Source organism: Molossus molossus, unplaced genomic scaffold, assembly GCF_014108415.1.
Source record: "Molossus molossus isolate mMolMol1 unplaced genomic scaffold, mMolMol1.p scaffold_m16_p_15, whole genome shotgun sequence".
Classification (NCBI taxonomy): Eukaryota; Metazoa; Chordata; class Mammalia; order Chiroptera; family Molossidae; genus Molossus; species Molossus molossus.
In genome coordinates this window covers 49,890,766-49,917,735 of record NW_023425350.1, presented here as the reverse complement: position 1 = coordinate 49,917,735, position 26,970 = coordinate 49,890,766, and the positions used below count along the sequence as shown (strand labels likewise).

The following is a 26,970-nucleotide window of genomic DNA, read 5'->3' as shown; positions in this document are numbered from 1 at the left end:
GTTCTGGAGGGCTGGCTCCACTCACCTAGGAGGTGTGTACCAATGCCGAATAAGCCAAAATAAGAGGCAACCTTGTTTGTATAGAACTTAATAGGCTCCAGAGGGAAAAGGGGTGGCTCAATGAAACAAGCTCGTCTAATTTTGTTCTTGGGCTCTTGACTCTATTTAGTGTAGCTCAGGGTTTAGAAAAGTCTCTAAAATGTGATGGTGGTAAGAACACCAATCTGCCAAGGCTCTTAAAATGTATGTGAAGGACTTTAATCTGGTTGCATGTGCAGTTATCAATAACAGCAGTGGCATTCAGCATGTACTTGAACTCAGTAATTTCTTCATGGGAAGGGATTTACAGACATTTAAAAATTCTTTGCCAGAAAAAAAAGAGTGGAAATAATATCATTAAGAGCAATATCAAGACTCTTTTATTTCTTCTGAAATGATATTTAAGGACATAAACAACTCATCCCCTTCATTGTGGGTATTAACCTACAAAACACAAAAAGTCAACTTGTGGTTATCTTTTCATGGCTGTTGGCTTCAATTCCTGGCTCAGGAGATGATATAAAGCAGTTCAACTGGTTTTGTCTTGTTTGAAAAACCATAATTAAAATTTCAGGAGTTATTTATTTTAACCCAGAAACAGGAAAGAACTCGATCTATCAGAAAAAGTCATGAAGATAGTTTTCCAAATGTGTGGGCCTTTTTAACATAGTACCAACCTTTTTTTTTTTTTAGTGTGTGTGTGTGTGTGTGTGTGTGTGTGTGTGTGTTTATGTCTTTCTTTAGTTGCAACTGGACACTTTAGGTTTTATTCTCATCTTTCAGCTACTGGCATGTCATAATCTACTCTAGGGAATGACTGCCTAAATTACTATATCCATAAATATTCTAGTGGAAAACATTTGCAAGGCTCATTTTCAGAAATACACTGCAGTACCTTGAAGCTGAAACCTATCTCATAAGACCAAATTCAATCCTATTTTTTCTATATTACGGTCAACAATTTCAAAGTGTTATTTTAAATATCACAACTCCAAAAGTATGACAGAAAAGAGTTATATGGGTGTTACATAAACCAATATTGCAGTTTATTATGGGAAAAAAACGCTACCCAGTGTTGGTGAATTCCATTTTTCATACTATCCAATGCAGATAGTTAAGCAGCCTCTAGCATTTATTCCTGGCTAGGATAAGTGATTTTCTGGAAAATAAAATTTGAACAAATGTATGTTATGCTGGCTCTTGACACATTCAATCTCTTTCTGTTTTTTAAAAAAATCATAAATCCGACCCCAGCTGTCAAATTTTTGGCTTTTGAGGAAGAAATAGCACTAGGTGTTTATTTACCAAATTTAACTAAATTGAAGTCATCAGAGCTATTTCTGGCTCATTCCTGAGATTATTGCAATCACAAATTACTTGGTTAAATGAGTAAAGTGCTATATTAACTGAATGTTTAAAAGGGTGGGGTTGTTTACACATTGTATTACCTATTATACAACATTCTATACTGGTCCCTATTTTAGCTAATAAGTGCTCTCTATACACTAAATGATTGGGATACAGGAAGATATTACAAAATTATCTCTGGATTACCTTACAAATTACAGTTATTGAGACAAATCTAAAATAAAACCACAATAAACAAGTAAAGCACTTATTTCAAAAGGGGGAAGATCTTTATTTTCCTTGTTGTTTTCAGTCTTTGTGGTTCTTAAATTCCATTTTTAATCCACTGAGAGGAACAATTTGAAGCTCACTAAGTAAATGTAGGTCTCAAAGATTGAAGTGTTTGCTTTACCAAAAATAATTTGTGGTTGCAGGTCTTGGAAACAAATGGATCACATTTTTGGGAGTCTCTGTAGGACACACAAACCACTCCCGCCACACGCCTTACATCAACATAAAGAGGAGCAGAGATGTTTTCATACGTGAGAAACAAGTCTCTTCTTAAATTGTAAACAATTGCGCTCCAATACCAACCTCTGGGCTCCCTTTTCTGGCAATTTCTTCCACATGTCCCCAGGGTGAGTTGCTTGGTCTCCGGGAAGCTTCACTTTCCTGCCAGGTAAAGGGGAGGAGGGATAATAATGCTTTCACCACAGGGGTGTTGGTAAAAACTAATTAGTGTTTATGATGTGCTACATTAAGGTCCTCAGGAAATTCGTAACTTAGAATTTCTATGGCGCTTGATCGTTGCTTCAAGTTTTTAAAATAGTCCTTGGTTTTTCAACTCAGGCCAAAAAGTACAACAAACCTTTATACTTCAAACAGTAGGATTGAGCAGAGGAACATTTTGGCTCTCCTAGGGACAATTATTTTCCTGAGGTGAAAACATCAGCATGTTACAAAAAGCTCTCATTTCCTCAGCTTTAGACTATGAATAGAGTTGCTTTCATTTATTGTTGATAAAAGCCAAAGGAAAAAAGGATTTTTAAAAACCATTTTAATAGCTTATTCTGCCATCTTTGGTAATGCTTTCAATTATTCACGACTGAAGAGGAATTGGTCCATCTGTTTTGCAATTATTTAATTCTAGCACTTAAAAGAAACCTTTGAAGTCATTCGGTTGATGTCTTGATGACATCAGTTCATTTGGTTGAGGTCCCCTGCGTGTATTAGTAGGATTGCACACCTACTCTTCAAAGCAACATTCTCAAATCATAGATGAGAAAACTGAGCCTCAGTGAGCTTAAGTAATAGAGCAGAGATTTAAACCCACACCATTGGATACGAGCCATTCTCTCCACCACCTCCAGCAACCGCTTCCAAGAAGTTGTACCTTCGGCTGCTCTGCCCTGTACAGACAGGCATTTCTTCTTTCTGTCCCTACCCTCTCTCTTAACGTAAATATTAAACCAAGATATTCTCATGAAACTTCAGTCCCATCCCCAGAGAGCTTAAGAGTACCCCTAAATCATCAGTTAAAAGTTATTTTGAAATATAGGTAGTACAAAATCACTTTAAAAAAGAACATGTTTATAAAATTTTATTGAACAAAATCTACATATATCCTTTCTTGAGAATTGACTTAGTTCATTCAGTCTTAGTAATTTCTTATGCAAATTAAAGTGCATGCTATATTATCAGAGCCTTTTAAACTTTGTATTAAAGTGTACTATACATACAGAAATGAAGTATACCTAATTTTCAAAATGTCTAAGACTTATCCCATCTTCATCTTGTAATAACACAAGATGCTATTTCACACCTCAGAGACATGATTATAAATAATGAACTCTAATAATGTCTAAATTAGCTCATACACCTAAGCGTGCTTTGAAAGGTTAAGTTCATTACTTAAATTAAGGTATTATAGTTAAAGTATTAATATAATTGTGACTACCATCTCAAAAGATAATAATATATTTTCATATGTCTTTTGGACAGTAGGCAAGATAATATATAGTAAAATATTGTAGGCACCTTTGCACACTTTTACAATCTTTAAATAGTGATCAATAACCCATACAATATATGAATACATATAAAATCTTGTTCATGCAATTTACCTGCACTTAAATTGCATACATCATCATCATGGTCTATTATTAGAACAATATGGCCTTAAAGTCTAGTAGTACCTAAGAATTTGAATAGAAATTGAGAAAAACCAGTCTTAAGTTGATATTCATCTTTGTCCTTTCATTTTGACCCATTCACTCTGCTGACAATTAAATGGATGGAGAGCTCTTATCAAACAAATATCACTGTTCTAAACTGATAAATATCAGACTCCTAATTATGGAGACTAGATGATGCTCCTGGGCTAGGAACATATATATATTGAAACATTACCAATGAGCATACATCTTTCATTGTACTATAGTTGGTTGCACTTCTCTTATCTCTAGACTGTAAATCATCTCAGCCCTACCTTAATTCAGGTAGAAGGACATAGGCCACCAAATATCTTTCTCTATGTCAAGACTCAAATTAAACAAAAATACAATAGCCGTTCCCCATACACCTTGATAGACTGACATGACTCAATCCCTATTCTCAGTGTCTGTCGTGGCAGACGGGAGCTGAGCAGCCCTCTGGGTACCACATCTCAGGTGTTCAGCTCCCTGGGGGAATGGGGCTCTGGCACCATTAGCAGAATAACCCTGAGAAGGTCCCCTGAGAGCCTGAATTCAGCCTCTGCCTGGTGAAAACATTCTTCTTCTTCAACAATTCCCCTAGGATTTCCCCTAGGAGTAACATATAACATTAAACTGACTCAATTTGAAGAACAAGTTAGCTACACGAGAACTAAAACAAAGTCCCTTAAACTTACTGACTGCAACCTCAGTAATTTGAGTTTAACTTGCCATGTGAACTTGATTAGTTATACTCTTATAGCACTAAAATCTGTCTGTAAGAGTTCATGAAAAAAATAATATTTTAGGGAGTATAAAACATAAATGGGGGTATTTAAAAGATCATAAAGACTTTCCAATTTGAGCTTTGTTGAGAATAGTTTGTTATTTATAAAATGCATTATCATTCAATATAATGTCCTATTTAAATCATTTGGTTTTCTAACTTTTATTCTTTAGAGTTAAAAATTTACACTGTCTCAGCTCCAGAAAAAATTATTTACATAGAAATATTTTTAAAGTTCTTCCTTTTATAAACATTATATGGTCCTAGAACTTGACAAAAAATTAAATAAATGAAACAACCAACCGGTAAAAAAAAGATGTCATGGAGTGAGAGGTGGGAGAATTAGAACTGATCTATTGGACATACAATACATTCTCCTGCTAAATCTGACAGGCACTCTAGGCCAGCAGTAAAAAGCTGTTCCAATTGCCCTTATAAATGCATGCTGATACTTTAACAACTCCCATGGTGAGAGAGTGTTGTGAGGTAACTGAAATCAATGATATAGAATGAGGGGTCATTATCTGCATAGAAACACCATACTTTTGGTACAATAAACTCAAACTAAATTTATAAAGCAACTAAAAATAAGTAAACAGGATTCTGTATGACTATTTCAGAGACAAAGTCTCTTGACTAATTCTAAAAGTGTCACTGTTCCTCTCGTTCAAACACTCAGTTGATTTCCCTAATTTTTCTAGTTATGTAACTGATTCTGTGACTTGTAAACAAACAGCCTATTGCTTGACAATTCTGGATCTGTGGGTTTGTACTGCCGTTTCCCTGTGGAGGTTGGGAGCTGCATAATAATTTATTCTTTCCCCGCCCCTGCCTTCTTTTCCTAGTTGGCTCCTTCTTCTTCTTCTTAACGTCAAAGTAGGTTAAAAAAAAAACACAAAAAAACAAAGAAACTACATGTGAAAACAAACCCTGGTGCTATAGGATTGAGGCTGCTAATCTAAACACCCCAGGAACAAGGAATGCAGAATGTGAGGGTCTCATACTCTAATGAGCTCCTTGCAGGGAGACTACTAACATGTAATATTTTTCAGCATTCCCTGGACTCTTAACCATATGCCTACGTATAAGGCAGTTTGATTTCCCTAATTTCCCACGCATGAAACTCTCAAAGCTTCAGAGAGAGCTCTGCATGCAAAAGATACATGGGGGAGTAGTTCGGGAGGAGAACGGGGCTAGTAGGCAGAATGTGGGTGAATTACCATTTGAGTCTGTGCTTGAATTCCACTGCCACCTTTCACTGGGGTGCCCCAGTTATAACAATGACTGCTGACGAATTAGAAGCCTTCTGTTTTGGTGATTAGATTTAATCAATTACCTGGAATTAAAATACACCTAATTCCACCTTAGAGAAGTTGGATTCCAGGTTGATTCTTAGGTTGTGCTTCTAATTGTTCTCGATAGTGTACTTTAAGTATGATGTATACTATGGTGTGTCGTGCCATGCACTACTGGTAATTTGTGTGCTGATGGAACCTTCAGGAAACATTTTCATTACATAATAATTTAATGCAGTTCAAGTAAATCTAGAATAAGTATTTCGGATTTTTTAAATCTAGGAAATAATGCAGTCTTAAGTGAAGAAAGATAACAGAGCCTTTAAATATCTTCAGTGAGTACATAAAATTTTAATTCAGTCTCTTTTTGTCTTTGCTATTTTCGAAGACCTTTATTTCTAAATATTTTCAAACAGCTTTCTCTCCCATCTATCTCCTATTCTCTTACCACTAGGGGCATTGTAAATCATTTTGTACTAGAGAATCTCTTAAAAGACTGGTTTTCAACCTTTTTCTTCTCATGGCACACATAAACTAAAATTCTGCAGCATACCAATTTTTGGCAATCTTACCCAAAAAATATTGGTATAATTTTGATTCATTCACACTGGATGATTATTGTTGTGTTGACCGCTGTCATCTTTTTTACTTGACAGTCTAGGGGAAAAGAGGTCAGTGCCCCTGACTAAGTAGCCAGGTACAGCATGCTTTAAAACTTCTTGTGGCATGCCAGCATGCCGTGGAACATGGTTGAAAGTCATCATAGAGTCTAATCTACTAGCAGACTTCCTTCTTTTAAAAAGCCCAAGAGTATTTTATTAGCTGCCTCAGAGAAATAAGGATCTTTTGAAATTGTAAAAGGCCTCTTTGAATGCGGTCTTTGGAGGTTTGGTATTATTTAAGTAATTTGTGACTAGGGGATATTTGATTATTTCTATATAAGAAATCTACCCCTTCCCCCTTTAGAAATCATTTTGTCATGGGAACATTTTTATGTTAGTGTGTTCCCTAGCTTTATTTTTAAGATTAATTTTCATGTGTATATTGTCTATAATGCCCGATGATTTCTGACCTTGATCCGTGTGATCCAGATTGAAATGAAAGTGGTAGGCCCCAGTTCGATAGCCAGCAGATGTAAATGAGATTCTGAAGTGAAACAGTTGCTGAGCCCCAAAATTAAAAGAAGCCTTTGTGTTTCTCTCAGAGGCTGCAGTTGGAGCTTGCTAGGGTTTGCTTTGGTAGGTTTCAGAGTCTGTTAGAAACAACACAAGCACAGACCTTTAGAACTGGGCGGGACAATGCTTAGCCTTCATCTCTTCTTGAATCCTCATGTTAGCGATGAGAAAATGCATCTCAGACAGAAACTGTGATCTTGAGAGGCATGTTTTTCTACATTTTTTCCTTTTGAAAAAAAACCATTTTTAATTCATAATTCACTCTCATAGCCTCAGCTAGTCACTAGAGCACTTCACTGGGGTTCAAAGTTTTTAAACCTTGTATTTATAGTGCTTAATTCTTTCAACCCACCACTGTCTAAACATTCTGCAGGCCGTGCCTGTCCAATGCCTATTTACTCTGACACAAGAACATGTGCATTTCAACCACTGGTTGATTTGAGTCTTTTGAGATTCCTCTCCTGATCTCAACCCCATAAATCCTTATTCTTAAACACATACCCTTTAAGCATCAGAAGTGCTTATTCTTGGGCTTCAAAAGCCCTATTTCTCAAAGTATCTGCTAAAGGCAAATGACCAAATGCGAACATCTCTTGTGTCCAGATTAATGAGGTTTTAGTCTATGCTTAAAATGTCCATTATCAATTAGGCTTTGAGCATTTACTTATTTAACTTAAAATGACAACTTATACAAAGTTTCATTTTATGCAACTTCTCTTTATGCTACATCATTACGAAGAGTGTCTTGTATTTGCTGCATAACTTAGAAAGGGGAAAATGAGAGCTATACTCACACTTAAAAAGGACCACAGGGTTCCGACTTCTCAATTAGAAGACAGTTCTTTCTTCTATAAGTTCAAGATTATTTTATACTGAATAGCAGATTAAAATATATCATGGTGGGTTGTACTCTCACTTTGCAATTTATTCAACTGCACGACAGACAGAAGAAGGTTTTGTTCAGTCATAACCAAGTATTCACCTAGCATTGTAGACGCTGCAATCAATTTTAAAGTATTTTCTAAAAACTTTCTCGTTTGTATTGCTTTTGCAATACAAAACCATCCTCTCTCTCCCAGGGGGATCCATTCTAATTGCTAAACTTCAGCATTTTATAGGATCCCATAAGAGAAAGCAAGGAAAGAAGGGGACCCAGAGACTGAGTGTGGATCGTGAGAGGGTGTAGGGTGAGGATTTCAAAGCTCAGGGTTTGAGATTAGTGTAGGGGCAAGAAAGGCGGGCTGATGATTAGAAAGAGCACAGTTAGAGTACGGATTTCTGGGTAGACCTGGATGCAGTTGTTCTGTTGGACCAGAGGCTTGACTCTTTCACTCCTCACTGTTCCTCCATTGCTTTCTTCAAACTCCTTTTGTTTCTTAACAAACTGGATTTATAAAGCTACTGGGAAAGCACGCAGATCCTGCTAATTGTAAATGCTTTGAGCAAAAGAGAGCCAGTTTCCTCTGCTTACAAGGAGTAATGAATGATTACAGTGTTGTCTTGGAACTAAAATGGGCAGTTATTTTGGAAAAATTAGAAAAATTAACAGAGACATACTAAGCAGAATCACTATTGACAAAATTTGTGCCTAAAGTTGGAATGGGCCCTGAAACCCAATTGCTTTTGGGCAAAGTTAATCTGCTTGTATATAAATGTCTCTCTTCTTTCAGATTTGTCACTTAGAGTAGTTAAGAGAAGGCTATAATTTTATGGTGATCCGAAAATGCTCTTTAAAATCACAGAACATATAGAATTCACCAAAGAAAACTTATTTACCAAACATTTTATTCTTATTAAAAAATATGCAACTTTTTTGCTCTGGCCTGTTTGCTCAGTGGTTAGAGCATCAACCCACAGACCAGAGAGTCCTGGGTTTGTTCCTGATAAGAGCACGTACCTCGGTTGCAGTTTGTCACTGGCCCGGGTTGGGGTCGTGTGGGTGGCAACCAGTTGATGTGTCTCTCTCACACGGATGTATTTCTCTCTTCCTCTCTCTCTCCCACCTGCTCTATCTGAAGATAAATGCAAAAATGTCCTCCGGTGAGGATAAAAAAAAAAAAAAATGCATCTTTTTTGGAAATAGTTTCTTAGAAATACAATCAACTTCCCCATTCTGATAAAATGTATCTACACTGCAATTTCCAGCTGTGACCTTAATTTTAGCACTAGTACAATTTGCCAAGTGTGCAGAACTAACAAGTTCTATTGACTGTATTATAAATTTTGTATATCTTATACACATTTATAAATTCTTTTCAAAAGAGCAAATTATTTTTAAAAGCATACTGATTAATTTTGGTGATATAATCATGAATATGCAGGCATAGCTCATTTACAGAATATCCACAATTTACAACATTTTATTGTTTCTATTTGTCTCCACAAGCATATTTCTTCAAAATATGCCTTTTGGTTACTCTTATATTTCCTGAGAGAAAAACATTATAGACAATGTGCTAGTGAATATTTGGTTTCAACAACTTTGCTTTAAAAAAATTAATTTCTATAATAATTTTAATCATTACAAGGAAAAATGATATAAGCAGTCAATTATTTTTTCTTTTTTAAATGATATTTCTAATTTAGCATATTGCACACAAAAAAAAACTCATTCCAGAAAAAAAAAGGGGGGGGGGGAATTAACTACCCAGAATGGATCTCAGGCTTTAACTATATTTAGTTATGTTACTTTTATTGAAGCAAATTACTTACATGTACTCACAGAATATAGATTTAGAGGAATTATGTTGCAGTTACCTTTTTGCACAAATTATAGGCTTGTTTAAGCTTCTATCAATTACCTTAGTATACCATGGAGAGAAAGAACAATATGATATAAAATTTTGTGAGTAGTATATAAATTTGAATAGAGAAAAATCATAAAACAATGTATATTACACAGAGCATTTTATAACTGTATACATTAGATCAGCTATGTGTGCAACTGGAACAGAATTATAACAAAATAATACACACAGTTGATCCTAGATCATATGACATCTTCAGATCTCTTCAGCTGGTTTTCAGTCCCTACATTTAGTTGAACGTAGTTCATTATGACCTTGATGCAGGATTTGCCTACATTACTTGCTTCTTCGTTGAAGAATGTGATTGATCGGTTTTGCTTATCTTTTTTTATTTTTGGTTAATCCTCATCTGAGAGAGAGAGAGAGAGAGAGAGAGAATGAGAGAGACGCTCTAACTGGTGAGCCAAACTGGCCAGGGCAGTTTTGCTTATCTTTAAGGTCAAATGAAGTTTTGAATGAACTGGATTAGCTATTCAGTTGAAAACAAAGTAAGTAGCACTGTGAAGTCATTGTTAATTAACCTATACTCTGTAAATAAAGAGTGGTTGGTAGTCTACCTTCCAATCTAACTACTGAATATATATACAGCATTTAGTATAATAGAGACAGATTGAGGATATGAAAAAAATTAATTTTTACTTAACTAGAAGGATATTTATATATTAAAGACATGAATTCTTTAGTTGTCATTCTGATATAGCTATTCTCCCATATACAGAATGGGGAAATAAACTTTTAAAATGCCACAAACAGAGCCCTGGCCAGTTTGGCTCAGCGGTTAGAGTGTCGGCCCATGGACAAAAGATTCGTGGGTCAAGGGCATGTACCTCAGTTGTGGTTTGATCCCTAGCCCTGCTTGGGGTCATGCCGGAGGCAACCAATGGATGTGTCTCTGTCATGTTGATGTTTCTCTTTCTCTTCTTCCCTCCTACTCTATCTGAAGATAAATGGAAAAATATTCTTGGGTGAGGATTTAATAAAATAAAATGTCACAGACAGAATGAAAAGTCAAGCTACAAGCTTGGGGCAAATCATCCTAACACATGATAAGGGAATATTATCCTTCATATAGAAAAAGTTGTTATAAATCACTAAAAATGGTAAAATTTCCCAAGAAACGTGGGCAATGAATAGGTAAGTCACTGGGATATAGTCTTAATAGTTGAGTTAAAAGGTCAAACTTAAGAAAAATGTTCAGTATTTCTAGTAAACCAAAAAATGTAAATTAAGATGAGGTGCCAGTTTTGTAAAACGTATGTTTAGAAGAATTGTCAGTACAGTTTGTTTAGTGGTTGGGAAACATGCACTGCTGGTGGGAGTCTATAGTGATACTTTCTCAAGAGTATTCTGAATACATATATTTTTTAAACCTTTACATTTTTTATACATTTTTGTTCTGTAATTCCTCTACTACACATGTATCCTTTAAAAAAAAAAAAAAATCAGGGATGTGCCCAAAGATTTACAAAGATGTTTAATACACCATTATCTGTAATAGAAAAAACTAAAACCAACCAAAATCAAAATTGAGTTACAGGAGATTCATTAAATAAATGATGGCATACATTAACATTATTGAATATATAAAAATTAATAGTCATATTCCTGACTATTTACAAATATGGGAAACATTTCTCAAATATTAAGTAAAAATTGTTATCAAACAGTAGGACCCAATTATATATATAAATTGTTTTCTCTATATCTACATAGAAAAAAGGTTGGATATACAGTACATCCAAATATAAACAATAATTATCTCTTGCTGGCATGATTACAGATGTTTTTTCTTTGTAATTTTCTGTACACAAAATATTTTCTATAACAACCATGTTGATTCAATGGTTTCCCCCAAGGGTCCTTTAGAATTTAGCTATTTCATTTATTTCACCACTTACCTGGTGTCCAGAGGCAGGCAAAAGAGAACAGGCTTGCTTAAAAATGGATAGTGCAGAGTAGCTCCCTCTAGTGGAAACAAAGAACATAAAGAACAAGTTACTAATGCAGCGGTTCTCAACCTGTGGGTCGCGACCCCTTTGGAGGTTGAATGACCTCTTCAAAGGGGTCACCTAAGACATAACAGTAACAAAATTACATTTATGAAGTAGCAACAAAAATAATTTTATGGTTGGGGGTCACCACAACATGAGGAACTGTATTAAAGGGTTGCGGCATTAGGAAGGTTGAGAACCACTGTCTAATGTCTAATATCTAGCTTCAGTGTTCCGCCATCTAGAAAATGCCATCCTAAGCTATGCCCCAGTTATGACTTATAATCACAACTTAATAGCACTGTAATGACATTGCATTGCTTCCCTGCTCCCAAGAGAAGTCAGTGGGAATTTCTGAAGCCTGCCACCCTAAACTAATCTCTCGTACCTGTGGGCTACAATCGGCAAACCTTGTTCTCTTTTCTAGGAGTCAGCTTGACTCTGGCGTGTATACCTTTTCATATATCAGATGAAATTAATGGATAGTCTGTGCCAAACAAACCTTATTTTGCCAGTTGACTTATTTCCCTTCCTTTGGAAGCCAAGGTCTACCTTGAAAATTCCCTGAAGCCATGAAAATCAAAAGAACTGGATTCAGTATGTTGCATGCTCAAAGTCCTGATTCAGCACTAAGGAATGTTATTTTTAGATGGAATATAAAACTGAAACCCTGATCTTCTATTTATTAAAGATCTCTTAAGAATCTCTGTGAGGCCCTGACCAGGTAGCTTAGTTGGTTAGAGTATTGTCCTGATGCACCAAGGTTGTAGGTTCCATCCCTAGTCAGCGCACATACAAAAAACAACCAGTGAATGCATAAATAAATGGAACAACAAATCAATGGTTTTCTCTCTTCCTTTCTCTCTAAAAATCAGTAATAGTAATAATAATAATAAAAGAATCTTTGTAAGCTGACAGGGTTAATACTTGATCCTTTATACGTTCTCTTTGCATTTTAAAATTATAGTGTCCTAATAGCTACTTGAAATCTATATTAATACCGTGAGTAAAATGTAAAACTCAAATTATAGTAAAAAATATATATAAATTACTAGTGAAAACAAAGTAAATCAACTATAAATTCTATGAAGTTGCTAAAAATGTTTTTATGAATTTAAATTTTTCTTGTTTTCTTGTATTAGATTTTGAAAAAGCTACACGAAACATTTTAATATAGACTATATGTATTTTTCTCAGTAAAAGTATGGACGATATTTTTATTTTTCAGTCTCTCTCTAATATAAACACACATTTTTTCTGACATTAGCACATTTCATTTGTTTAAGTATACTTTTCTGGCTTTTTTTTGTGTGTGTGTCTATTATATACTTGTTTAAATGCTAAAAGTACCTAAGATAGGTTCAACTAACTTGTTATATTTGAAATTTGTTAACAAACAAACATTATATTAGTGGTTGGTGATTAATATTTTCAGGTAAAGGACTTAGATGAGTGCTGTCCAATAGAATTTTCAGTGAGGTCCAATATAGTAGCCACTAAGGTGTACAGCTATCGAGCACTTGAAATGTAGCTCAGGAGACAGAAGAACTGAATTGAATTTTCTTAAATTTTAAATAATTAAAATGTAAATAGTCACAAGTGGCTACCATATTTGATAGCACAGACAGACTTAAATAACTATTCAAAATTCATACAGAAGTGGACTGGAAACAGAGATAGAGTTAAAACTAGGGTCTTGCCCTGGCCAGTTTGGCTCAGCGGTTGAGCATCGGCCTGTGGACCAGGGAGTCCTGGGTTGGGTTCCCGCTAGGGGCACGTACCACCAAAAATGAAAAAAACAAAAAACAACTAGGGTCTCACTCTGGTTTTATTCTCTTGCAGAACACATGCAGATATTTGAGTGTGTAAATATATTAGTGAGTTAACAAGTATGACAAACAGGTCTTCTCTAATGTCATATCTGTTTTACATTTAAATCATATTTTTTATTATGTTGAGGTAAATACTGTTAGTTAAATGCTATAAGGTAAATACTCTTAGTCAACTAGTAAAATGGAAATACTATCAAAGTCCAAATGAATGGCGTTTTTTGTTGTTGTTCTCACTTTTATGTGCAAGAGACCAAAGAAATAAGTGAGACTTGTATTTCAGAAAAACTATTTCAAGACATAATCTAAGACATCTCAATGAATATATACAGACGTAAACCAATTGCCTACACATTTCTATCCATTTTGGTCCTCTTTGACCACAGTCTTTCTTCTTGAATTCCTCTTCTTCAGCCTCCTGGTCATTCTCATCGAGTCTCCTGCCTTTCTGCCTGGTCCCTTATCTGTTCTGTCACTTATTTCTCTTTCCATTACTTAAATGTAGATATTACCTTTGTTTTTGTCCTTGGTCTGGCCCTGTTGCTTCTATGTTCTGATTTTCTATCTTCTATCTCATGGTTTCAACTGTCATCTTTATGTGGATATAATTACCCAATTGAATGTACTTACCATATAGAAAAATAATCAACACAGAAAGAGAATAAAGCTCATCATGTGAAATCTTAACAGCCTTTATTTTATTATTATTATTTTTATCCTCACTCGAGGACATTTTTGCATTAATCTTCAGATAGAGCAGGAGGGAGAGAGGGAGGAAGAGAGAGAAACATCAATGTGAGAGACACATCAACTTGTTGCCACCCACACAACCCCAGCTGGGCCAGTGACAAATTGCAACCAAGGTACGTGCCCTTAGCGGGAACCAGGGACTCTTCAGTCTGTGGGCCGACACTCTAACCACTGAGCCAAACCAACCAGGGCGAAATCTTAACGGCCTTTAAAACCACTGTGGGTTTTTCCTGCAACATTTAGAATTAGATGTGGATTCAAGAAGTTTAGAAATAAATCTTAGAAAGCTTTTATTTCCTTTTTGGTCCAGTATGCAGTATAAAAATAATTTGCATAACAAATTTATCACATAATTTTTGAAAACTTTTCCTGATTAAAAAAATATTTCTAGCCCAGCCGGTATGGCTCTGTGATTGAACATTGACCCATGCACCAAGAGGTTGTCAGTTTGATTTCCGATCAGGGCACATGCCCAGGTTGTGGGCCCAAACCCCAGTGGGGGGCTTGCAGGAGGGGGCCAATTGATGTTCTCTCTCATCAACATTTCTCTCTCTCTGTACCTTCCTTTCTTTCTAAAATCAATAAAGAAAAAGTTTAAACAATATTTCTAAGTTATGTTTTATCTGAAAAGTAAATGATAGATTTTATTTTGAACAAATTCAATGTTATTAATTCCCCTATGGAAATTTAAAAAGTTGCATACAATCCATAATTTTATTTATTTATTTATTTAAATACTTTTTTTTTTTTTTAATCCTCACCCAAGGACAACTTTCCATTTATCTTCAGATAGAATGGGGTGGGGGCAGGGTACAGAGAAACATCTACATGAGAAAGACATATCAATTGGTTGCCTCCCACAGGACCCTGACCAGGGCTAGGGACTGAACTGCAACTAAGGTAAGTGCCCTTAACCAGAATTGAACCTTCAACTCTGGTCCAAAGGCTGACACTCTAACCGCTGAGCCAAACTGGCCAGGGCCAATCCATAATTTTAAAAGAGATGTGCTTGAAATATAATAAAAAATCCACCCAGTATATGGCATACATTTTCCTCAAACTTACTAATTCATAAAGCTATGTATTTTTAAGAGCACTATTTTCTACCTTTGTCTTTTTAATAGCAAATATGCAGAGTTTCAGCTACATTATAATTTAAGTAGGCTTTTGTAGGAGGGCCATTGTTTACAGAACTCTTTGTAAAATGGTTTCTATGGAGAAATGAGTTTCTGAGATGAAATTTAGAATCCTTGGCGCACACCTCTGCTGCTCAGCGAGAGGGGAACCAGCTACTACTCTACCATCTCAGGTGTCAAAGAACCTTTCTCAACCACACTCTGGAGCAGAGAGCTAGCTGGCATCCCTGCTTCCTCCTCGGTACAAAAAAAAAGGATTCTGGGAAGGAAGGTAACTTATTCCCCATGCAACCTCAGTGCCTACTGAAAAAAGAATTCTGTAATATGAAACTAGGTCGCAGAAAGGTATGAAATATTCTCACAACTGGGATTCTTGAGCTGGTATGTATGTTTATCTAGGAATAGTGGTAGTTTCCTCTAAATTTACATGAACAAAACGAGACATTATTTTCAAGTGGTTTTAATGGACTCTCCATTTCAACTGGCATCTTATTGCTGTGTATGAGAGTATAAAATTAAACATGGGTTCCAGTCGACATTAGTCAATGTAATCATAACTAAGAGTAGATATTTTGAAGTGATACTGCACTGGAATACCTTAAACAACTACAGGGATGGTAATTTGTTTCTTCTGCCATCCTTAAATATTATATGTAAATAAATAACAGTGATGGGTCCTTTAAGAATAAGACAGAGGTCCTAGTTGGCATGGTTCAGCAGTTAGAGCAACGGCCCATGGACCAAAGGGTCACCAGTTTGATTCCCAGTCCAGGGCACATGCCAGAGTTGCAGGTTCAATCCCCAGCCCTGATCAGGGTCATGTGGGAGGCAACCAATCAATGTGTCTCTCTCACATTGATGTTTCTGTTTCTCTCTCTCTCTTTCCCTCCTTCCCTCTCGCTCTCTTGCCTTCCCTCTTATCCCCTTCCACTCTATCTAAAATCAATGGAAAAATATCCTCAGGTAAGAATTAACAAAAATAAAATAAACTGCATTAAAAAAGAATAAGGCAGAGTTCTGGATATAACAATGATCTTGAAGGTCTAAACATGATCAAATTTCCTGTGATATTTCTAATTTAGAGATAATTGTGGAGACATTGAAACCTGAGGCTGCCTATCATCCAGCATGACTGCAAACATTACTCTTAAAATTTTCTTTTCCTTTGCTTTCTACGTCGCAGCTTTATTACCATCTCTTAATTCTTTTTCCTAACACTAAATAAGGGAAAATTTGAACATTTCACTTTCAATCTTTTTTAAGTTGATTCCTTTCTAACTTCTTAATTGAAATATTTTCCTTAGAAATACAGTAAAAGGAGTTTTCTGTTTCTTTCTAACCTGCACTTCCAGCTTCTACTCGGGTGCTTCCACTGGGATAGCTCATGAGTAACTCAAATATAGCGTTTTAAAATCCATACTCATCTCTTTTCACTCAGCAACCCAATTTCTCCTGACTTCTGTTTCTCTACAGTGTATCACTATTTTCTGTCATCCAAACTAAAACCTTTCATCTTGGATGTCTCCCTCTCCTGTTTCCCACACTCACTAAGCTCATAGTCAGTCCATTTTTGCTTCATGTCTTTCATATTTACCCCTTTCTTTTCTTTGTCCTTGGTGTTTATGACTTCAAGCATAGCTGTTAATGTTCTTTTTTTCCCCCCCTTTATTGATTTTAGAGAGACTGGAAGGGAGAGGAAGAGATAGAAACATTGATGAGAAAGAATATCAACTGGTGCTCCCCATTGGGGATCAGACCTACGACCTGGGCATGTGCCAACTGGGAATTGAACCTGGAATACCTTAAACAACTACAGGAATGGTAATTTGTTTCTTCTGCCATCCTTAAATATTATTATACCTCTTGGTGCATGGTTCGACACTCAACCACTGAGCCACACCGGTCAGGCTGTGTCACTGTTCTTGAAACTGGTATCTGTCTTCAGTGTCTTTCCCTCCAACTTATCTAACATAATACTTCCCAGCAATCATCTTTTGTTTGCTAAGTTTTCTGGGAAAAGTAATCCATTTATTAGGTCTTTTCTCTTTTTCACTTACCTACTTATTTAAAAACGTGTGCTTTTTGGCTGGACATTTTTGGTACCTGTTCACTCTCAATAACAAGTTTTATACCAAAACTTAATGGAAAAAGACAAAAAAGGAGAACAACTGTTTATTTATTTATTTTTGCTTTAGGGGAAAAACTTGGGTATTAAAGGTGCATTTTAGATTGACCTCTCTCAGAATAGAACAATTAGGTTCAGTGTCAGAGATGCAAACTGCTACATACCTGTATTTTACAAAGAATAACACAAAGCTGAAAGAATGTAAGTGGCAAACTCTGGGAGAGTTATAGGATGAGAAGGAGTAAGTGGACTGGTCTTCTGTCTCTTGCTTTGGTCAGTAACAGAGGCTAACTAACCCATCTTTCACAATACCTACATCTTGAATTTCTGACTGTCACAGCAGACATTTGTTGAATGACTATAGTCTATATTGGCTCAAATTATGACAAAATTATGAGTTACTCTAAATCTACTGCATACATCTCAAATTCCTTTTTAGTAATTAATCCTGAGTCAAAATGATTTGATTTTCACTGAACACATTGGACACACACACACACACACACACACAAACTCAGTTACAGCGATCATCTCTGAGAATTGGAGTTGAGGGAGAGGAATTTTTTTTTTTTCAGTACTTTTATAAAAACGAGCATCTTTTAACTTTACAATGAAAATTAATTAAAAATAATATGCCTAGAAATGACACACATTTAGTTTAGCCTAGGGACTTTTCCCTGTTTTGGAACACATCAGTATCTAAACAGTAACACATCTAGGTCAAGCAACTTAGATGGCGGAAGAAGCAGTGTCATTTCTTGGCCTTTCCTGGATACATTCACATTGTGAATGTTGTCAGTCTGAGTTACTTTTTCTATTCACCCTGACACAAAAACAAAATAGTTCTAAAAAAGGGATGGGGAACAGGGGAGGGGATAGACGAGGGCACATCACTGAGCCTCTATTAGAAACGAATGCTTACCATGAGGAAAAATAATTAGCACAGAAAAAGAATAAAACTCTTATGTAAGGAGCTTTTCCAGACTGCCTTAAAAACACTATGGCTTTTAATAGAACTATGCAAAGGATTTGTCGATAAGGAGTTTCTGACCACTCAGAAAACATTCTTTCCCTCTCTTCCACATTTATACACACCGTAGATGATCAAGATTTGAAAAGGAGTAACTGCTTTAAATGGTTGCGAAATGTTTTCTTCACTGTCCTTATCACACCCCTCCTGTCAGCTCTCTCAAATTTTTCCTGAACATAACTTTCCCCCTTTTGCTTTTCTGGACTCCATTTCCTATTATAGTCTGCATTTTCTGGGAATGATAATTGCCACCCAAGTGGATACAGCCTTACTAAAGGAACAAGTGGGCGTTTTTAAAAAACAAACACTGCTGCACCCGTCAAGAGGCGGCCTGCAAGGCTGAAGGAAAAGGCTGAGCTGGGTGAGGAGGGCTGCGCGCGGGCGGGAGCAGCCCTCTCCGCCGCTGTCCTGCGGCTCCCACGCCTCAGGCTGCGGCCAGCTCTGGCTCTCCTCCCGGCCTTCCCAGCCCAGCTCCTGACTGCCAGCCAACGCGCACTGCAGCGGAGGCCCGCGAGCGCCGCAGCGGGGTGACAACAGTGCGGATGCGCCAAGTAGTGGGTCCAAGTCGGTACACCGATGGAAAGATACCGTCTTCCAGGGCAAACCCTCCAGCCAACGGCGTGGATTTCTCTCTCTCTGGTGCGCTGTCTAGGCGGTTCAGACACTTTAAGGCCACCCATCTGCTCCTCCTGCCCCCTAAGATTCCCACTCCCGAGCCCAAGTCCTCCACGGTCCGGGGTTCGCGCACCCCTCGCATTTCCTCCCTCCCAGGGAACCCTCGCATTTCCTCCTTCCCTGCTGGGCCCTGCCAGGCCCTGCCTTCCCCTCCCGCCCGCCTCAGCCACATGACAGGAAGGGCTTCGCCACGCAACGTCACCGACGTCCGCGACCCCGCCCCTGTCCTCCCCCCGCACCGCACGCAGGGGGCGGCCGGCGGAGGGGCGAACGTGTCCGCGCTCTCCGCGCTCCCCAACCAGAGCTCGCCAGAGCGCCGCAGCCGCCGCCGCCGAGCCGCGCGCGGGTTCCCGGATGTGCGGCGCTCGCGGAAGCCCCACCCCCGCCGCCGGCTCCGCGCGCCCCCGCCCTCCGCCCCGCTGCGCTCTGCTTTCCCCTCCCTCTGCGCCCTCCCCCTTTTTCGTGCCTTGAGGTTGCGGGTCAGCGCGAGCCACTGCAGTGAGTCCGTCACGGCTCCGGCGTGAGCGCGAGCGCGAAGCTGCAGCCCGTGAGCCGCCTGGCCCCTCTCCTCCCTCCCCCTCTTCGCCTCTCCCCCTTCTCGCCGTCTCTCCTCCCGCTCTCTCGGTCTCTGAATCTCGACCTTAATTTTTCTTCAACCCCGCCAGCTCCCGCGTGTCCAGTCACCCAGCCAGCGCGGGGCCCGCGGCGCCGCCTCCCATCCCCCAGCCCGCACCCCCTCCCCCGCGGGCGTCCCGAGGGCCGCAGCCGCCCCAGCCGAGCGCAGCTGGGCCGCCACCGCTTCCTGCAGGAACCCGTCTGGGCGCCGACACTCCTCCGTCCGAGCGAGCCGCCGACCGCCGAGCAAAATGGTGAGACCTTTGCTTCCCCAATGCACCAGCCCTCCCTCGGCCGCCGTTCCGGGGGCGGAGGCGAGCCCCGACGCCCCCGGTCGGCTTTCCCCGGTGGAAAATTCGAGAGACCCGGCCGGGGCTGGTGGCGCGGCGGGTCCGAGAGCCCCCAGCGACCCGGTGCCGCGGCGGCCGCGGGGGCGTCGGGCGGTTGCCTGACAGGACGGCGGGGCCCCCGCGCCCGCCTCCGGGCCTCTGCGGCGCCCCCTCCCTGGCGGCCCCGGGACTCCGCCGCTGCCACGACCCCCACCCCTCCGGGCCGTCGGCCTGGTGCTGTCCCCTCGCCGCCCCGCATCACTTTTCCGCCCCCCCCATGTAGAGACCCCCCCCACTCTCTGAAGTTCGGGGATATTCCGAAATGCAATGGACAGAAGAAGTGACAAATGGCTCTTTATATAAGACCCACTTTCTGTCCGGGCTGCGCGTTCTCCCACTCACACTCCATTTTCAAGCAGTGAGCCTTGGCAGGAATCCTGCCTCTGACTTCCCCTCTCCTGTCGCTGTTTGTGCCGCTGCTGGGTGCGCCTACGGGCTTTCTCGCCGCGGCTCTGCACGGCGGACCGGAAAGGGCCAAGGTGTATGTTCAGGAAAACACCCCGTAATCCGGCCGGCGCCAGCGGGGATGCCTGGTTTCTCATGCTTTCTTACCACCAGGGCTTTTTCGTTTTCTTTGTTACCTTCGTAAGTCTCTCTCTCTCTCGTGGTGGCTGTTTTTGAATCATGGCGATTTAAATTTGTCTTTCCTTACCCTCAGTAATCCCTAGGTAGAATTCGCTGCTGTAGTGTTTCAAACCGACGCTAGGGGTGTGTCTCCCGCCTCTGTCACCGTGGCCAAGAAATCAACGACGCCCTTTTAGCCGGTTACCGGTTCTCTCCCTCCGGGGTGGCCGGTGTAGTTTCCTTTTGTAATCAAGAATTGTGTACGGGTAGCAAAGGTTCGCGGTGCTCTTCCAGGTGTATCAGAGAGGCGATCATGTGTTTTGGTGGTCAATGCTTTATCTAAAAGAGTTTAAACTGTTTGCAGAGGATTTTTAGAATAACGTTGGGTAATTTCTTGCACCGTTCCATTGTATTTCGCCCTGTGTGTAGAATTTAGATATTTAGAGGGATGAATTAGTGAACAAGTTCTGTTGATTGCAACTTAAACACACTGGTGTGCTTGCTCAGGAAGAAAGTGACATAAGAATATTCAAGTCCGTCAGCTTTTATTTAAAATACAGGTCAAGTGATTAAGTTCACTTACTGTTGTACTTAAAATCCATATTAGAAGCAGACTTAATAAATGATTAGTGATTTTGTTATGTATGTTTTTCCCCGCCAACTTGGGAGGCATCGCAGAGACAGCTTTGACTCAGTCACAGAAAACTTAGGCTTTTCCAGACTGTTACAGAAAACAACTTAGTTCAGAGTCATTCATATACAACTTCCTTATACATGTATTGCACTCGAAGGTCAGGATCTTGAAGATCTTTATGCATTGCAGTGAATGTCTTTTTGCCTGTATTTATCAATAGTTCATTTTGACGAACAGTGATCTAACCTTTTGTTGTTTGTATATTATATAGCAGAATGATCTAGTTGCAAATAGATTTCTTTCTTGTAGTGCATTTCCCCACCCCCTTTTTTGAACAACAGACTGAATTTGGGAAATCGTCTTTCAGCTCTTAAATTTATCTTCCTGGAACTCAGTGTTTCCTTACATTTAAAAAAATATTTTAAGATTTACCATACAATATTGTTTTCTTCCAGGTCATTATTTCCCCCCTTTCAGGTTTTCTTTTCAGTATTTTCTGTTTACTTGGCTCCTTTTTCTACCATCTTCTCAATAATGTCTCAGGACCTACATTATTTGTTGTGAAGGGGTTTCCCAACTTTAAGATTATTTTGGTCTGCTGAGCACAGCACTGGTTTCAAAGTATCAAGGCCAAGTATCTATAGCTCAATTCTGCCAAATGGGATATTGATCAACTCAAATGAATTGGGCTTTGGAGTGATCTGATTCATTTTTCTAGTAAATTGAGCATACAGTTCTGAAAATTTTAACTCCCTTTGGAAAATAATATAATTCTTATAGGATATCATGAACATATTTATATTTACGTCACCAAATTTTAATTTATGAATTAATGTATGACCATTACTGATTAGTTCAAATAAGGGGAAGGTAACAGCTTATTAGATTGGATTGAAACTGTCAAGAATCTTTTCTGACAGGTATTAATTTTAGTTGCTACCTTAAAAGTAGTATACTTTTTTCCTCTGAGAATTGAGAGAGAGAGAGAGAAGGAGAGAGGGAAACATCGATATGAGAGAGAAACCTTCATTAGTTGCCTCCTGTTGGATGACTGGGAATCAAACTCGTAACCCTTTTTCCTTTGGTGTATGGGACAATGCTCCAACCACCAGACCCTGCCAGGGCTCTGTTTGAGTTTTAAACTATCAAGCGCCCAGGTGGTATGGTGTTTATGTATATGAATACAAAACACTGAGTACTAAGCTCCTAGAAATTTTTCCACATCTCTAGTGGTCAGTTGCCTTTGATAAAGTAAATAAATAGATATTATTGCAATAAACAGGTATCTTCACAGTTACTTTTCTAGGTAGGCATGTACCTGGAAATACATGTAAATAAATGGAAAAGGAATAAAATCAAAAGAATGTTTAGGTCGTTGTGATTGGAAACAGTCTCTGAGTGATTTTTGAATGAGTAATTCTGTAGAGGCACTTTTAGAAACCTAGAAACCTTTTCACATATCAGAAATAGTTTTTTTGCCCTGGCCAGTTTGGCTCAGCAGTTAGAGCATCCACCTGCGGTCCAGAGAGACCTGGGTTCAGTTCCCACTAAGGGCATGTACCTCGGTTGCAGTTTTTCCCCGGTCGTGCGGGTGGCAGCCACTCGATGTGTCCCTTTCAGTCGATGTTTCTCTCTCTCTCCCTCCCACTCTATCTGAACAAAAAATGGGGGAAAAAAAGTCCTTGGGTGAGGATAAAAAAAAAATAATAATAATAATAGTTTTTACTATATGCTTAGTATAATTTAGAAAAAGGACCAGACTTTTTGTATCTTTTGTTATTGGAATGGGAAATATGAATTTTGCTTTGGATGTATATATAGACACAGTGCATAAGTAATTAGCGATTTTAAATTTTGTTACTTAGGGCAACCTTAAATTTTATAAATGATCTTATGACTTTGTGTTTTTGAACTTTCTTTAAAATTATCTTCATTATCTGTAAATAGAATTTAAAACATTTATTGCTGTTTACATTAACTGCACTTAGAGTTGTATACTCTTAAGTGTACCTATTCTATCTAGGTCAGATTCTCTGACAGAGAAAGACTACTTAAAAAAGTAACATGTTGCTCTGCCTGGTTTTGCTCAGTGGTTAGAGCGTTGGCCCACAGACCAAAGAGTTGCAGGTTCGATTGCAGTCAAGAGGCAGCACCTTGGTTGCAGTTTGTCCCCGGCCGTGGTCAGGGTTGTGCAGAAGGCAACCAATCGATGTGTCTCTATTACATTGATGTTTCTCTCTCTCTCTCTACCTCCCTCTCCCTTTCTCTCTCCCCTTCCCAGTCTGTCTGAAAATAGAAAAATATCCTCAAGTGAGGATTTAAAAAAAAAAAGCTGACTTAAGGGTAGGTCAGCAGTGAGAGAGACAGACCACTGTGGTAGGATGAGGCCTCTGACATAGGTAGTAAGGCAAGCAGAAGTACAAAGCAGTATGAGGAAGTCAGTTTGGGCCAGAAGGATTAAGCGAGTGAGACAGACTATGGGCCCAGAATCTGGGCAAGCAACACAGATTGTTAGATCAACATATACTTGCAGATTTTATCTGTTGCTCACTGGTTATTATGCTTGGTTGTGGAGGGTAGTAAAATGATTAAGGCAGGTTTTCTGCCTTCATTGAAGTAGAGAACATAAGACCAATGCTAGTAGGTATGAAAAAAGTTACCATGAATGATCATATGAATAATATACACAAAGCCCAATAGAAATTGAGGAAAGAGCAAGATCATTTTCATTTGGGGTTAGGGAAAGTTTTATGAAGGAGGTGACAATTGAGCTGGATCTAAAGAGATTATTTGGATTGCAGCAGGCAGAATTAGAGGTAGCTAGGAAAAGACATTAAAATCCTAGAAATAGCCCTGGCCGATTTGGCTCAGCGGTTAAGAGCATTGGCCTGCAGTCCAGAGTGATCCGAGTTTGGTTCCCGCTAGGGGCATGTACTTCGGTTGCAGTTTGTCCCCGGCCCTGGTTGGGTCGTATGGGTGGCAACCACTCCATGTGTCCCTTTCATGTCGATGTTTCTCTCTCTCTCTCTCTCTCTCTCTCTCTCTCTCTCTCTCTATTTCTCTCTTTCTCTCTCCCTCTTTCCCTTCCTCCCTTCCACTCTATCTGAACAAAATATCAAAAAATGTCCTCGGCTGAGGATAAAAAAAAAAAAATCCTGGAAGTAGGAACAGACAACTCATTTGGAGCACTGATCCTCAAAATGTGGTTCCTGAACCAACAACATCAGCATCATCTGGGAACTTAGACTCTGCAGAATCCAAAACTTGGAATGGTGCCAAGCAGTCTAGATTTTACAGATCTTCCAGGTAATTGTGATGCATGCTAAATTTTGAGAGCCACTGAATAGCAAGAAATGTATTTATTTAAATTTTAGTTGCGTATCTCTTAATATACGTAGCACTAACTATGCAAACACAAGACATAATTGTAATTTCCAAGGAACTTAAGTAGGGTAAATAAACTAAACATGAGTGCTATAAGAGCACACGTCAGAGGAGAGACTTAATGTAAACTGGGGTTAGGATGGGTGGGGAGATGAATGTCACTCAAAGAAAGCTTCTCGCCCTGGCCGGTTTGGTTCAGCGGTTAGAGCGTCGGCCTGCGGTCCAGAGAGACCCGGGTTCGGTTCCCGCTAAGGGCGCGTACCTCGGTTGCAGTTTGTCCCCGGCCCTGGTTGGTTGTGCGGGTGGCAGCCACTCGATGTGTTCCTTTCACATCGATGTTTCTCTCTCTCTCTGTTCCTCTCTCTCCCTCCCACTCTATCTGAACAAAAAATGAAAAAATGTCCTCGGGTGAGGATAAAAAAAGAAAGCTTCTCTGGAAGAAGTGGTGTCTGAGCTTTCTTAAAATTATGAGTATTTAGCCAGTGGGAGAGTTGCTCTAGGTGAGAGCTTTATGTTTAAAGCCATAGAGTCATGAAATATTCAAACCTGTTCAGCATAGCTAGAGAGTAGGGGTTTAGGGTAGAAGGGAGAGAGAAGTGATCAGGTAGATTGAGTCAAGCTCATAGTGGGGTTTGCATGTCCTAAGAAGGAATTTACATTTTTTCCCTAAAGCCAGTGGGAAGCTGCTATTATTTAAAAAAAAAAAAAAAAATTTTTTTTAATTTTTTTTTTTATTGATTTTAAAGAGAGAGGAAGTGAGAGGGAAAGGGAGATAGAAACAACGATGAGAGAGAACATTGATTGGCCGCCTCCTGCATGCGCCCCACTGGGGATTTGGCCCACAACCTGGGCATGTGCCCTGACTGGGAATGGAACTGGCGACCTCTTGGGGTTGACCCTCAACCACTGAGCTACATTGGCCAGGCAGGAAGCTGTCATTTTTAAGCAGGAGAATGACATTGTCACATTAACAGTAGTTTTCCCCCTCTTCTAATGGGGATACTTTCCAAGACCCCCAGTGGATTTCTGAAATAACTGACAGTACTGAATCCTATATATGTGTACTATTCTTTTCCTGTACCTAAATACCTATGATGAAGTTTAATTTATAAATTAGACACAGTAAGAATAACAATAACTAATAATAAAATAGAACAATTATAACAATATACTGTAATAAAAGTTATTTGAATGTGATCTGTCTCTCTCACAAACACACAACCAAGACAGTTATTAAGTGACTAATGGGCGGGTAGTGTATGCAGTGTGGATACTCTGGGCAAAGGGATGATTCACATCCTAGATGGGATGGAGTTGGACTGAGTGGGGTGGTGTGAGATTTCATCATGCTTCTTAGAGTGGCACCCGATTTAAAATTTATGAACTGTTTATTTCTGGAATTTTACATTTAATATTTTTAGACTTGGTTCACCACAGGTAATTGAAACCATGGAAAGCAAAATTTGATTGCTGTGTGGATGATAAAATGTGATAGATGAATCTAGACATGGGGACCAATTCAGAATTACGGTAATTCATGTGAGAAATAAGGACTTGAAAGAGTGTAGTAATAGTGCGTATGGAGTGAAGGTATGAGACAGACACATTTAGGAGGTAGAAGAAAGGACTTGGTGACTATTGGATTAAGGGAAGAACAGGGGTAAATCCTGTTGTGGACTGGATAGATAACAACGCCATGCATTCAGCAAATATTTATTGAGCACCTACTTCTGTTCTAGGGATACATGAGAAATGCTAGCCTGTCCTCAAGAAACTTCTAATTTGCTCTTATCTTCTGGTAAATAATGTTTAGAATGCTAAACATTCTAAATTCAATAGGACAGGATGCTATGAAATATTAACTAACAGTGCCTGCTGTATAGATTTAATGGCCTAGGAGATAGCAGGAAGTAAGAAGAGGCAACATATTTGAGTAGTGATTCTCAAAATGTTGATCCTGAACTAGCAGTATCAGCATCATCTGAGACTTGTTAGAAATAACACATTGTCTGCCTAGAAGATATGGACAATGAAATTTGGGAGACTTAAGATGATTTCTCTTTTGGACACGTTGAATTTAAAGTAGTCATGGGCCCTGGCCGGTTTGGTTCAGCAGTTAGAGCATTGGCCTGTGTTTCACAGAGACCCGGGTTCGGTTCCCGCTAAGGGCGCGTACCTCGGTTGCAGTTTTTCCCCGGCCCTGGTT

General features: G+C 39.2%; 1 protein-coding gene across 2 annotated transcripts in view; it reads left to right on the top strand.

The window, feature by feature from the left end:
- The first annotated feature begins 17,151 nt into the window (after nucleotides 1–17,151).
- The window catches only part of PPP3R1 (protein phosphatase 3 regulatory subunit B, alpha), a 66,756-nt gene continuing 56,937 nt past the window's right edge, over nucleotides 17,152–26,970 (top strand). The window contains exon 1 of one of the 2 annotated variants that reach the window (XM_036262816.1): nucleotides 17,152–17,169. In XM_036262816.1, the coding sequence (XP_036118709.1) occupies nucleotides 17,167–17,169 (3 nt within the window). In that variant the 5' untranslated portion in view covers nucleotides 17,152–17,166. Of the gene's footprint in view, nucleotides 17,170–19,645; nucleotides 20,048–26,970 lie in introns of those variants that run through there. The other variant, XM_036262815.1, reaches the window with a different exon arrangement.